This window comes from Halichoerus grypus, chromosome 7 (genome assembly GCF_964656455.1).
Source record: "Halichoerus grypus chromosome 7, mHalGry1.hap1.1, whole genome shotgun sequence".
Classification (NCBI taxonomy): domain Eukaryota; kingdom Metazoa; phylum Chordata; class Mammalia; order Carnivora; family Phocidae; genus Halichoerus; species Halichoerus grypus.
The window spans coordinates 119,406,939-119,422,060 of NC_135718.1; the positions used below are offsets into that span (position 1 = coordinate 119,406,939).

General features: G+C 46.2%; 1 protein-coding gene across 3 annotated transcripts in view; it reads right to left on the reverse strand.

Moving 5' to 3' along the window:
- The window catches only part of TRAF5 (TNF receptor associated factor 5), a 47,288-nt gene that overhangs the window by 14,594 nt on the left and 17,572 nt on the right, over nucleotides 1-15,122 (reverse strand). For all 3 annotated transcript variants that reach the window (XM_036095697.2, XM_036095696.2, XM_036095694.2), the window contains 3 exons: nucleotides 5,170-5,388; nucleotides 3,969-4,026; nucleotides 1,407-1,508 (listed from right to left, as the gene is read on the reverse strand). In XM_036095697.2, the coding sequence (XP_035951590.1) occupies nucleotides 1,407-1,508; nucleotides 3,969-4,026; nucleotides 5,170-5,387 (378 nt within the window). In that variant the 5' untranslated portion in view covers nucleotide 5,388. The remainder of the gene's footprint in view (nucleotides 1-1,406; nucleotides 1,509-3,968; nucleotides 4,027-5,169; nucleotides 5,389-15,122) is intronic.

Genomic DNA, 15,122 nt, shown 5'->3' on the forward strand with positions numbered 1-15,122 from the left:
TGGCGGATACAGAGACTGTATGGCCAGGAAAGCCTAAACATTTTACTAACTGGCTCTCGACAGAACAGTCTGCTGACCCCTTTCCTGAACGAGAGAAAAAGCAACCAGTTTTTCTGCAGGAGGTAAATAAATATTATAGCTACTCTCCTTTGCCTCTAGTAATAAGAAACAAAGAGTGACCACTGAAATCCGTATCTTCTCCAAAATTCACTCTCACCGAAAACAGTCAACACTCATCAGGATTCCACTACCTGGGGAGGACCTACACCTCACCATGCAAGCCGGGGTGCAGGTGGGGGGCAGGAATGAGGGGAAACACAGAAGAAAACAGGTGAAAAGAAACCAGCCACTGTTCTCCAGAAGCTGATGATCTGGTCACAAAAGCTGATGAGCTGGATGGTCTAACTTGAGCCTCACTTCCTGCTCAGGCTTCGTGACAACAAAATTGGAAAAGAGGCCCTGCTCTAGGGCCTGACTATCAAAATGTGAGAAAGTTCTAGGAAGTTCGGTGAACCTCCAGAAAAATCCTGGGGTTAACAGGGAAAGCATTTACACGTTAGGAATTCAGTGCCTGGGGGGTTTGGAGGCAAGGTGGAGAAAAGGCTGAATCACCTGAAATGTATTCCAAAATGTGTGGGTGGGAGAGGAAAATTTCAGCAGCCCCCAAGCCATTCTCTGGAAGCTAGAGATGCCTGCTTCTTATTCCTGCACAGTGTGATCAAATCCGCTATGGGCCTGCCATGGCAAAGCCCCGTTGCCCCATTTCCAGTTTGACATTTACCAAGCTTCTGGCTTCCCCAGCTGGATGGAAGAACCAGGCAGGGCAGTTTCATGTGAAAGTAACTTCCCTTCGCTACCCCTACACTTCATGTGTTTGCAGCTCATACCAATGCTTCACCTTTAAACCACATCCCAAATCTGATCTGGTCTGCATTATATGCCTCAGATCACAAACTAACAGCCACGGCCCACAGCTGCTGGGAACCACCCACCCACCACCTGCCAGGACTTTCAGGCAGGGTCTCTTGCAATCATATCTTTCTGCAGGCTGCCATAGCTTCCACCCTGGGGACCCCAAATCCTTCACAGTTCCCCACAAATGACACGTCCTTTTGCCCCGCATGTCCCACATCTTCTCTTTTGGATCAATGACCCCTAACCCATAATTTAGGTCTAGCACAGATAGTATTCCCTCCATGCATTCCAAACAAAATGGACCTTTTCACTCACACCTTAGCCCTTGGTGTGCTGTACTGTAGCCAAATGTATTGCTAGACAGGCATTCTCTGAGAGCAACCCAATGAGCCCCGTACCATGCTTGGCCCAGGAACTGACACATAAAGGTGTTCAATACACGTCACTGGAAAAAATGACAAAGGCAAATATTGGTCATGAGGAATACCAACCTGGTATCGTCCCAGAATAATCTTGGCATTACATCCAGGAGCATTTTTGCAATACACATACAAATTGAGGACTTCCCTTTTGCAGCAATTGTCTTTGAACACCTAAGAGAGAAACATAATAGGTCTCATACACTCCAAAGCTTCAGAGCAATGTGAATGAAACTATTATTAATTTGGTCTTCAAATACATCTCAAAAGTCAAGTGGAAACTTCCAGACAAGTTGGAATGGAAATAACAGATTCAGCACCATCAAAGAAGAGGCTTTCTCAGATACATGTTTCCGACAAGCCACTAAACACAAGTCAGGAAATTCAATGCTCGGTGCAGTAGGCTGCAGGAGAATCTCACGGTGCACTTGACCTCAGATGCTCAAAGGTCAGAAGGTGGGCTGTGGGGGAGGGTAACGCTTTTAGCTTCCTGTCATAGTGTAACAGTTTGTATTAGTCATCACGTAGTGTCACCGAGGCCGCGCTGACTTGCTATTCCAGCGCACACCAGGGGTTGGCAAACTTTCTCCATAAAGGGTCAGAGAGTAAGTATTTTCAGCTTTGCAGGCCACGATGCAACCTTTTCTTTTTCAACTATTCAGCTCTGCTGTACACAATACTTAAACGGATATATATGGCTGTGTTCCAATAAGGCATTATCAATGGACACTGAAGTGTAAATTTCATGTAATTTTCATGTGTCACAAAACATAATTCTTCTCTTGATTTTTAAAATAAGTTTTTTGTTTTGAAATAGTTCAAAGACTCACAAGAAGTTGCAAAGATAGTACAGAGCTCTTGTGTACCCTTCTTTGGATTTTTTCCAATGATTTATAGGAAAACCATTCTTAGCTCACAGGCCATACAAAAACAGGTGGCAGGCTGGATTTGTGCCAACAAATCTCATGTTGTAGTATGCCAACCCCTAATCGAGTGGGTGAGGCACACACAAACACAGCACTGTCCTCTGCGAGGCATTTGCAAAACACAACATAAGAGCATAGAGAAGGAGGGATGCCGGGGTGGCTCAGTCAGTTATGCGTCCGCCTTCAGCTCAGGTCATGATCCCAGGGTCCTGGGATCAGTCCCGCATCGGGGGTCCCTGCTCAGCAGGGAGCCTGCTTCTCCCTCTGTCTGCCACTCCCCCTGCTTGTGCTCTCTCTCTCTCTGTCTCTCTCTCTCTCTCTCTCTCTCTCTCTCTCGCTGATAAATAAATAAATAAATAAATACTCTTAAAAAATAATCTTAAAAAAAGGCAGGAGCATGTACATCAGACCAGGTGCTCAGGGGGGAACTTCCTAGAGGAGGTGATGCTTGAATGTCCTCTAGCAGAATTGTAAAGGAAGAAAACTGAGCTTAAAAGGAAGTGTTAAGGGAGGGGTGTCTGGGTGGCTCCGTTGGTTAAGGGTCCAACTCTTGATTTCAGTTCAGGTCATGATCTCCGGGTCATGAGATCGAGCCCCACGTTGGGCTCTGCACTGAATGTGGAACCTGCTTAAGATTCTCTCTCTCTCCCTCCGTGCCCGCACCCCCCTCCCCCGCAAAAAGGAAGTTTTAAGGGAGGAAAACTTTGGGTTAGGAAACAATTTCTTTGATACAACACTAAAAGAACAAGCAACCAAAACAAACAAAAACAAGTAAGACTCATCAAAACGAAAACCTTCTCATGCTTCAAAGGACACCACTAAGAGAATGAAAAGACAACCCACAAAATGGGAGGAAAATGTTTACAAATCGTATATCTGATAAGAGCCTTGTATCTAGAATATAAAAAGAACTCTTAGAACTCATCAATAAGAGACCAATAATCCACTTAAAAATGGGCAAAGAAATTAAATAGGCATTTCTACCAGAAGATATACAAATGCACAAACACATGAAAGATGCTCCATATCCTTAATCATCAGAGAAATGCAAATCAAAACAGGTACCCCCTAGAAAGACTATAATCAAAAAGATGGACAGTAACAACTTTTGGCAAGGATCCAAGACATTTGAACTCTCACACCCTGCTGAATGGAATGTAAAATGGTGCAGCTGCTTTGGAAAATAATCTGACAGTTCCTCAGAATGTTACACATAGAGTGACCATTATGACCCTAAACAGAATTACCACATGACCCAGTAATTCCACTCCTGGGTGTATACCCAAGAAACACGTACACTTTAAAGGTAAATTTTATGGCATATGAATTATATCTAAATGAAGCTATTGTTAGACATAATAATAATAATAGAAGGAAGTTCTAGAAATAGACCAGAGGAGAAAGTGAATTCCAGGGAACAGGGTGTTTCATTTCTCCAAGCAACTCAGTATACCTGGAGCTGGTGTAGGAAGGGGGTAAGGAGAGAACAGAGGAAAAACTGGGGGGTGGAGTCAATAAAGACCTAAAGAAGCCTCTGAAACAGTGGTAGGAGTGGGGTTTGACCTGACCCCATAGGAGAGGAATGTGGACTCTAAGAAAGGGCCCCCTCCCCTGCTCTACTGCTCCAACCTCCATGTCCAATTCAACCCAGGACACTGGCTTCTCCATCACCCAGCAAACTGCTAAACCAAAGTGGGGATTTTCTTACCTCCTGAGATCTGATAACCTCCTTATCTACAGGACAGAGTGGGACTGCATTTAATTCTCTGGAGAGATAAATAAAAATAGAGCCGAATTAAGAGTTGACCCCAACAGCTCTTCCAAGAGCAGCCCCAGCACTCCCGCCATGCTTGACCCCTTAGAGCTCCCCCGGACAGGCCGGGCCCTGTCTCCCCTCCTGCCGCTCCCTCTCCCAGGAAGGGTTCTCTCTCCCCCACCCCCCCTTTGTAGCTTCAGCACCTCCCCAGTCTGCTGAAAAACTCCCATTCATTCCCCAGGATGCAGTCAATTAGTAAGTCCCCCAGACAGAGTTCAATGTCGTCTGCCAGTGCTTATCACCCTGTAACACCACTAGTCTGGAGCATTCTAGAGGGCAGACGCTGGCTCCTGTTCCACACCGAACCTCCAGCCCTTCCTCTCCATGCCCTAGAGCTCAGTTTAGTAAGGTGCCTGGAACACACAGGTGCTGAATGGACAAACCCATGAATGAATGAGAATGTGCTATAATTAACCCCCTTTCCAAGCTTGGTAGCAGACAGCTTACTTACTGCCCTAAATAAGCCCCCAAAGCCTGCTTCCACATCTCTCTTGGTCTCCACCTTCAAAATGGCAGGACCCAGGTTTTACAGCTGCCTCCGAAGCGGACAGTGCCCCCGTTGAGGTGCGGTCCCTTTCCGGATGGGACACCACCTTTGCCTTTTGGCAAGGAAAGGTCCAAGCAACCACCACAAAGACCCCGGTGAAACACAGGTCCTTCCCAACACAGACTGTGCATCAAGGTTTGCCCTCCCATGCAAAACAGGTGTGGTCTACATTTAAAAAAAAGGTGACTGAAATGAGCCCCAAGTCATGTATAGAATTCTTGACTCATTATATTGTACACCTGAAACTAATAGAACACTGTATTTTCATTACACTTGATGTAAAAAAAAGGGGGGGGGAGGTGACTATCAATTAGTGAGTGGCAAAAAAGCCCCCAAAACCAAAAACTGAAAAACCAAAACATGATTCCTTAGTCTCTCGGAGAAGGGCTCCGGGAGGGCCCCTCCTCGTGTTCGCGGTTCTGTGGCCAACCGCGGCAATTCCCATCGAGTGCTCGCTCTGGACACCTGGGTCCCAGGAACACCCACGGCCCCCACCCCGCCCCCCACCTCTGGTTGTGACCAGAGCTGCGGGCTCTGCGAGCTCACCTCAGGGACACGATGCAGTGCTGGCAGAAGCGGTGCCCACAGCCCGTCTGGTGGGGGTTGTGCAGCACGGAGCGGCAGAAGGCACATTTGTAGCGCTCCTCTAACTGCTCCACAAACTGGAACTCCGTGTTGGGCTCAAAGTCCAAGGAAATGGAGTTGCCGGAATTCTGGCGGATGAAACCACATGGGATACCTCCTTGCTCCTCAGAATAAGCCATTCTTGGGGGGTCAGGAGAAGAGAAGGAAAATTGAGTGTGCAGAGGCCAAAACAATTGTTTCCTAATTAGCGCACATCACCCACGCGGTCATTCTGTTATGACTTGGTAACAACAGTAACAACCTCCAGCCACTGGAGGGCTCCCGCACAGGGGAGATGTCTTCACGGTGCTCAAGCAGGAGCCTGGACCAGACGACTTCTAGCAAGATTTTAGGAGACTTCAGACCTTTGCCCACCAGCCTCTTACAGGATGCTAAATTATCCCGTTAGTTTGGCCACGCACTTGGACCAAATACAACCAGGGTGTTAACTACATTCTAAGCTGACTCTTCCACTCGGTTGAGAGAACGGAAACAAACGTTTTGTTAACATTTTTCAGAAGAACCTTGTATACCAATGCATTTCTTGCAATATATATAGATACATCACCACCACCAAGCCACATGATTTCTCACCTGAACGAAATAAGCATATTAACTGCCGCTCCCTCCCCCAGGAAGGGTTCTCTCTCCCCCACCCGCCCTTTGTAGCTTCAGCACCTCCCCAGTCTGCTGAAAAACTCCCATTCATTCCCCAGGATGCAGGTCAATTATTAAGTCCCTACAATCCATTCTCCTACAATCCATTCTCCATACTACAGCCAGGGTAACATTTTCAAAATGCAAGTGTGATTGAAGGTTACCTCCTCTCATTGTTCAGTGGCTTGCCAGGCTCTTAGGGGAAAGTCCACAATGCTAAGAGAGCTACAAGACTGCACCCTCTCCACCCAGCAGCATCCTGGACCTCACCTCCCCTTGCTTTCTGCACTTGAGCCATACAGGCTTTCTTTTCATTCTTCTGTCTCCTGCCACAGGGCCTTTGAATAAGCTATTGCCTCTACCTAGAATGCCTCCCCTATGCCTTCCAGTCTTCTTTGCTTCACATTCATGATTCAGATTTCAAGTGTCATATCCTCAGGTAAGCTTTCTCTACACTTCCCTTCCTCCGCCCCCGCTGAACAGCAGAACAGCCACTCATGTTATGAAGCATGCATGGCCTCCAGGGAGTGGCTGAGGGATAATGGTAAGTGGGTGGCGCGTGGCGGGGGGTTGGGGGGGGTGGGTGGAGTGGTCTTTCACTATATAATCCTTTTGAATTTTTCAACATGAATATAGTACCTATTCAAAAATAAACAAATACACAAAAACAAAAACTAAACATCCACTGTTGTATCTATCATAGAACCGGGTTCTGAAATTCAGAGCAACATTTGATTTTTTAAATTAGACATGCGTAGCGGCCCTCTTGGCGCAGTGGGAGTGCATCAGTCTCATAAATTAGACATGCGTTTGTGTGAGTATTTGATTTACATCCGTGCGCTTCAATGACACAGCGATCCCATCTGGTCTTACTCAATGTTGCGTCTCCAGCCCTCAGCACCGAGCCAGGCACAGAGAGCAAATCAACTATTTGCTGAATTAATATGCTTGAATGGACTCTTTGACTAACCTGCAACAGGACGGCTCTAACTAGTGTTGCCCGCTAACACAATGATCCTTTAACTTTTTATAAGGAAGGACTTTCCCCATCTTTGAAATCTGATGAAAAGTCTAGACCTTCTCCCCGTAAAACAGCACAGACACCTGATCTCTGGACCTCTGCAGACCCTCTGAACCCACTGGTTTCCCCAGGTTAACAACAGCCCTGCCTCCCCAGTAAGAACGCTGTTACTTTGGGCACGGGGCCTGGACTGGTGCTTTCAGGGTGTCTGGCAAGTGGCCAAAGGATGGGAGGCAATCAAGGGTGGTCCCTGGGAGTGATATCCTTCCACGTGGTTAGGGAACAGGAAGGCTTGGCCTTCAGGCTTGCTTGCTTTGGCTTGCTCTTGGGATCCCTCAAGACTCTCCTGCAGCTGATGAGTTCAACTGGGCCTGAGAGCAGCTGGGTGGCCTGACAGTGCAGGTGGGAGATAGGCGCCATCCAGCACCCGGGCCCGCTCTAGTCAGCTGCTGGCCTCACCCAGTGCAGGAGTGGTCTGAGTCTGGGGTGTGGCCTGCAAGAATGGAGCAGAGAAAGCAACTGGCCTCTTTCAGCAAATAAAGCTTTCTCTCTGGAGGAGACCCACACAACAGGGTTTTGGGGGGTTTTTTTGTTTTTTTTTAATCCTGGAGTTTGAGACCAAAGCCCCACCTTTCCCACTCTGCATATGTTTCCTGTAGAACTTCAAGGGGGGTAGGTGAACAGTACAAGATGTGATTGTTGCCCTTGTAACCTGGTTTATTCTTGAGAGTTAACACATCTTAATTGCAGAGATGAAGAGGCACGGCACTTGGTTCACCTGCACCATCCTAATACCCAAGACTCACCTTTCGCTTAGAGAAATGGAAACACCAATTCCAAACCTCCCTCATCTGCCCTGCGTTCTCTGGTCCCAAGGGAAGACAACAATTCATGTCCTACACCCCTCTAGGGTTCTCTCTGAGACCAGGCTCCTGTCTCTGTCACACAGCATCTAAATTTGGACTCTCAGAGATGTGCCCTAACACAACAAGCTTGCTCAGCTCCTAAAACAGGGCAATAAGATGTACAAAACTCAGTTTGGGTTCCCTTCTACTACATTCTATCCTCTATCCAAACAAAAGAATTTAATACACTCATCTGTGTGCCCATCCTTCTCTACAACAGCAGTTCTCAAACTTTGGTCTCAGGACCCTCCCTCCCACCCTTTAGACTCTGAGGACCCAAAGACCCTAAACACCCAACACAATATTGAAGGAGTAGAACAAAATTGGAGGGGGCGCCTGGGTGGCTCAGTCGTTAAGTGTCTGCCTTCGGCTCAGGTCATGATCCCAGGGTCCTGGGATCGAGCCCCTCATCGGGCTCCCTGCTCGGCGGGAAGCCTGCTTCTCCCTCTCCCACTGCCCCTGCTTGTGTGCCCTCTCTCGCTGTGTCTCTCTCTGTCAAATAAATAAATAAAATCTTTAAAAAAAAAAAAAAGAACAAAATTGGAGGATTGACACAACCCCACTTCAAGACTTCCTATGAAGCTATAATAATCAAGATAGTTGTGAAGCAGTGAAAGAAGAGACAGACAGATAAATGGAACACAATAGAGAACCCAAAAACAGACCCACATAAATACAGTCGACTGATCTTTGACAAAGAAGCAAAGGCAATACAATGGAGCAAAAACAGTTTTTTCACGAGTGGTGCCGAACAACTGGACATCCACGTGCAAAAAAAAAAAGGATGAATCTAGACGTAGACTTTCCACCCTTCACAAAGACTAACTCAAAATCATAGACCTAAATGTAAAGCGCAAAGCTATTAAACTCCCAGAAGACAACATGGGAGAAAATCTAGATGACCTGGGGTATGGCAATGACTTTCTAGAGACAACACCAAAGGCACAAACCATGAAAGAAAGAATTTGTAAACTGGACTTCATTAAAATTGCTGCTCTGTGAAAGACATTGTCAAGAGAATGGGAAGACCAGGGGCGCCTGGGTGGCTCAGCCGTTAAGCGTCTGCCTTCGTCTCAGGTCATGGTCCCAGGGTCCTGGGATCGAGCCCCGCATCGGGCTCCCTGCTCTGTGGGAGGCCTGCTTCTCCCTCTCCCTCTGCCCCTGCTTGTGTTCCCTCTCTCACTGTGTTTCTCTCTGTCAAATAAATAAATAAAATCTTTAAAAAAAAAAAAAAAGACAGAGAATGGGAAGACAAGCCACAGACTGGGGGAAAATAGTTTCAAAAGACACATCTGAAAAAGGACTGTTGTCCAAAATATACCTCACCAGAGAAGATAGGGAGATGGCAAATAAGCAAATGAAAAGGTGTTCCACATCGTATGTTGTCAGGAAAATATAAATAAAATGAGATACCACTATTCACCTACTAGAATGGCCCAAATCCCCACCCCTGACGATCCCAAATATGGGTGAGGATGTGGAGGGACAGGAACCCTCACTCACTGTGGGTGGGAATGGGACACTTGGGAAGACTGCCTGGCAGTTTCTTACTAAACATGTCTTACCATCCAAGAATCCCTCCTTGGTATTTACCCATGGCAGGTGGAAACCTATGTCCACATAAAACCCTGCACATGGATGTTTATAGGAGCTTTATTCATAACTGCCAAAACTTAGAAGCAATCGAGATGTCCAACAGTAGGTGAATGGATAAACTGTGGTACATCCAGACAATGGAATATTCTTCAGCACTACTAAGAAATGAGCTATCGAGCCATGAAAAGATGTGGAGGAATCTTAAATGCATATTACTTAGTGAAAGGAGCCAATCTGAAGAGCCCGCATAGTCTACAGTTCCAACTATAGGACATTCTGGAAAAGGCAAAATTATGGAGACAGTAAAAAGATCGGTGGTTGCCAGGAGTTAGGATGGAGGTAGGGAAAGATGAATAAGAGGTGCAGAGAGGATTTTTAGGGCAGTGAAAACACTCGGTATGATACTATAACAGTAGATACATGTCATTATACATTTGTCCTAAAACAACACCGTATCTGCCTAAAGACAGATCTTCCAAAGGGAACTCAATTATTATAAACCACCTCTCCAAGAGTCTCATCAACCAGGAAAGAGTGGCTCATTACAGGAGAAGAAACTAGGTGATACCCAGACAAACTTGGTCATAAACTATCACATATCCCACCTAATCTTCTAAGGGCCCATTTATCTCTCCTAAAAATCATTTGCTCTCCCCTAAGAGGCCTACTTCCCCCTCCCCTTTCCCTCTTAGGATGATATTCAAGCCTGAATCTCAAGCCATCTCAGAGAGCTACTCATTTTTCCCTGGGTATCTCCCACGCATATATGAGTTATAGATGTTAATAAACTTCTGCCTGTTTTTCTCTTGCTAATCTGTCTTTTATCACAGACGTCTCAGCTAAGAACTCAGAAGAGTAGAGGGGAAGGTATTTTTCCTCCCTTACACAATGTAGGTTCATCAACTGTGACAGATGTACCTCTCTGGTGGGGAATGTTGATGGTGGGGGAGGCTGTGCAGGGGGCAGGGGGTCTGTGAGAAATCTCTGTATCTTCTGCTCAACTTTGCTGTGCATCCAAAACCACTCTAAAAAATAAAGTCTCAAAAAAATTGAGGACCCCCTGAGTTGTTTATGTGGGTTATAGCTATTAATATTTACCAATTTGAGATAACACTGAGGAGTTTAGGGGTGCCTGGGTGGCACAGTTGGTTAAGCATCTGCCTTCGGCTTGGGTCATGATCCCAGGGTCCTGGGCTCGAGTTCTGCATCAGGCTCCCTGCTCAGCAGGCAGCCTTCTTCTCCCTCTCCTCCCCACTCGTGTTCTCTCTCGCTATCTCTGTCTCTCTCAAATGAACATACAAAAATCTTTAAAAATTTTTAAAAAAATAAAAAAAAAATAAAAAAACGTCCAACTCTTGGTTTTGGTTTAGGTCATGACCTCAGGGTTGTGAGATCGAGCCCTGTGTCAAGCTCTGCGCTCAGCAGAGTCTACTTGGGATTCTCTCTCCCTCTGCTCCTCCCACTCGTGCTCTCTCTCTCTCAAATAAATAAATAGATCTTTTTTAAAAAAATTGAGTTTAAAAAATACATTTCTTTATTAATTTACTTTAAGATAATAATAAGCCAACTATATGGTAACATAAATAGCATTTTTGTGAAAAATAGCCATTTTCCAAACCGAAAAAATGAGTGAGAAGGCATTGTTTTACATTTTTGCACATCTGTTTGGGTTTAACAGAAGACGGCTGGGTTCTCCTATGTGATACTCTTGCATTCAGGGTATTACAGTATCACGCCTCCTGTGGCTTTTGGAAAGCACCACTGTATGCTCAGGAAAGGAGAGTAAAAATGGCAAACGATATCTTAGTAGTAGTATGAAAATAGTCTTGCCCATGCAGATCCCCTGAAAGGGCTTCGGGGAGGCCAACGTGTACAATTTGCCAATTTCTGTGCCTGAACATACCTGAACTAAGTAAGAGCCTATCAACTGCTCTCCTGGAAAGAGTTTCTCCGGCACCCCCGGGGCTCATGAAGCACACTCTGGGAACCACTGTCCTATCAGGCTGCTGGGCAGCACCGGGCCTTGTCAGTCTTTGTGCTGGTGGCGCCCGCCCAGCATGCGTGTGACCCTCACGGTCTCCTTGCTCCTGCTGCATGGCCCGCAGAGGCCTGAGGACCCAATGCCCCTCCCTCCCTGCTCCTCCCTTTGTGTCTAGCCCAGCTGTAGGCAGCACGCAGGAGTCACCTACTGACCTTGTTCACTCTCATCTGTGGTCTTGCCCAGTATTCGTTTTTACGAAATTGAGTTTTTATTTCATTAGATATATATTTTTTTTTAAATAAGCACTTATGTTCTGCTACACAATATGCACTTTCAATGTTTCAGGACAGTGTTCTTGTATATAAACGAACCGTGATAGCTCCCAGGGCAGGGTCTGGCTCCTTCCTCTGAAGTTTCTTCAGGCCCATGACCGGCCCCTAAAATGGAATCAATTCAGTGTGTTCACGGACATGAGAGAGTCCCAATAATATGACCATAAAGGTTGGTCATATCTAATAAACATATTTCTCTAATTAATTGAACATTTCCAGCTAGTACTGTCATTCCCAGGCAGCTATTTCGTGGAAATAAATAAGAGTTCCATTTTAGGGGCACCTGGGTGGCTCAGTCGTTAAGCGTCTGCCTTCGGCTCAGGTCATGATCCCAGGGTCCTGGAATCGAGCCCCACATCGGGCTCCCTGCTCGGCGGGAAGCCTGCTTCTCCCTCTCCCACTCCTCCTGCTTGTGTTCCCTCTCTCGCTGTCTCTCTCTCTCTCTCTGTCAAATAAATAAATAAATAATCATCAAAAAAAAAAAAGAGTTCCATTTTATTAAAATCTTTCCCCTTTGGGTAATAGCTTATGTAACAGGAAGAGTAAAAAGAGTTCAGTTCTTGCAAATAAGAAAAGAAAGGCATTGAAATTACTGTCAGAGCCTGTATATTCCCTACTGCAGTGAACGGGGCCTTATTCCTGCCTGGCAGGAATTGATGGCACGCACAGTGTGGTCCTCCTGCTGAGAAGTTATTGACTCAAACCTAAAAGGACAAAGAAAATCACATACAATATGCTCCCCACAGACTCTTACTGAGTTTCTTATAAACATCATTTTTTAGCTTCATAAACTGCTGCCTCTTTTCGTTGAGAATTTTCTAGGCATTCCCAAGGACATCTGTGGATGTCAGGATTTAAGTTCTTTACTTACAAATTTCTTCTGATTCATTTTTGGGGAACACATAATGAACAGTCTAACATTCTGAAGCAACAAGAGTTTAGGTTTTAGTTACCATAAAAAACACATATCTAGCAGAATTCAGTCTCAGGTTTAAAAAAGAAAGGCAGATCCTTGTCTGTCTGTCTGTCCATATTCCTTCCATAGGATCCCAAACATCTTGTTTAGATTAATGAAGGTTTGGAAAACTTGGGAATGTTTTTATAAATCATTTTATACTTTGTGGGTTTGTTTTCTTTTTTAAAGATTTATTTATTCTGAGAGAGAGAAAGAGCGTGAGAGCGGGATTGGGGGGGCAGCAGAAGGAGAGAGAGAATCTCAAGCAGACTCCCTGCAGAGCGAGGAGCCCAACCCTACAACCCTGAGATCACGACCCAAGCCAAAAACCAAGAGTCAAAGGCTCAACTGACTGAGCCATCCAGGCGCCCCAATCATTTTATACTTTCTAAGACATAAGTCCAGGAACTATGCCTACAGAACTTTCAAGATCTGGTTCTTTTTTTTTTTTTTTTTAAAGATTTTATTTATTTATTTGACAGAGAGAGACACAGTGAGAGAGGGAACACAAGCAGGGGGAGAGGGAGAGGGAGAAGCAGGCTTCCCACTGAGCAGGGAGCCCGATGCGGGGCTCGATCCCAGGACCCTGGGAACATGACCTGAGCCGAAGGCAGATGCTTAACGACTGAGCCACCCAGGCGCCCCTCAAGATCTGGTTCTTGGGAGTTACTAGTTACTACAGATGAAATCCAGAGTGAAAACGGCACAGGGCTGGAGACCTGGGCTCCGTCCCGGCCCTGCCACTCACCAGCTCTGCAACCTTGAACAAGACACCCCCCACAGCTCCCTCGTTTGTCCATCCCCGCATGGACTCAGCAGGCCCATGTCCTGGATTGGATCCCAAGAGTGCAGAGATCTGTGATATTACATCTGTTGTGGAGGGTCTCCAGGGCAAGTAGAGGCAACCAGACACAAGAATGATGCATTATAATGCCCTGGTGGCAAGTACACAAAAAAACTGTCTGAGCCCAGGTGAGGAGTAGCTAACGCTTTCTGAGGTGTCTGTTGATTTCACAGAGAAGAAAACATCTCAGCTGGTCATGAAGAAGGTATCCCTTCGCCTTTCTAGATGAAGGAGATATAAGAATTTTGCAGAGGATATCATAAAAATTCTGGGATGGTTAATAATTAACTGTAGCTCAAGTGGAACGAAGGGAACACACCAGTCATTTGCCTGTTTGTTCTCAGAGCCACTCTCTGCTCTCCTGCCCTGATCTGCATCACGAGGTGGGGTGAGGCTGACCCCCCACAAACTCTTGTTTTCTGGGCTCTCCGGCTTCTGGCTAGGTTCAGCCAATAAGAGACACTAGCAAGGGACTGAAGGGTGGGAGGAAGGGAGAAGCCAGGGTATTTCTCTCCCGTCCCTTGGTGCTGGGCAGCACCCCACAGTGATTGGGTCTCCTCCCTGGCTTTTGTCACCACCAGATGGTCCCTGTCTCTGTGGACTAGCTCCCGCCAGGCCGGCCAAGAGTGGTCCCCTGCTCCTAAGCTCTAGAGGGGGTGGGAGGCCTCCCGCCAGAACTCATCTCTGAGTTGTCTCACCCTGAGTCTTCTGTTCGGCTTCCCAGCTTTGCCATCACCTGCGTAAGCTGATTCCTGTGTAACTAAATAAATTCCTGTCAGAAACCACTAAAAAGGTCTCTGGGAGTGTGGAGACGGGGGGAGGAGCATCGCGCAAAGAGCCCTGAATGAATGCCACAGCCAAGAATTCCAAATTTTACCTCGTGGTTTCGAAAATTTTAGGGATGCTAAACATATAGGACGGGCCTACGCACGGAGTTTAGGGAAGAGGCTAATACAACAGACATGGATGACAATGGCCTGATCTAAGGCAGAGGAAGAGAGAAGCCATGTTTGTGAGGCATTTCTGAGGTAAAACGCAAGGATTTAGAAATGGGTTCAGTGGAAGGGCTGAAAGAGAGGACAGTGGAGGATGAATCCCAGGTTCGTTTGGAAGACTGACTAACTGATGGCACCAATAGGAGAGGATGAAGGAGAGAAGGAGAGAAGCAAGGATGTGGGTAGGGGACTTTTCGAGGTTGGGGTCCCTTAGGGACAATCTTAAGAGAGTGGAGGTGAGTGAGACAAGCTGACATCCAACATCTCTTCCAGAATAAATGATATGATTTCTAGGAATGGCCACATTTCCTGTGCGGAATCAATAATTGTTTTAAAATTGCCCAAGGCATTAAAAAATTTTTTTTTACTTTACAAATAATTCAGTTGTCATTTTAGTGATGGCATTTGACGTAATAGGTTTAGATCTATGTCAGGAAAGTAAGATCTGGAGACAGAAGACATCCCAGAGGGATAGCAATGGGAAAATTCCTTGAAGCCAATACTGAAGTCTGCCCTTCCCACTCACACCTGGGGCTACAGAGCAGCCCTTGTTTACTCCTTACTTGGGATTTAACAGGTGCTGCTTCCC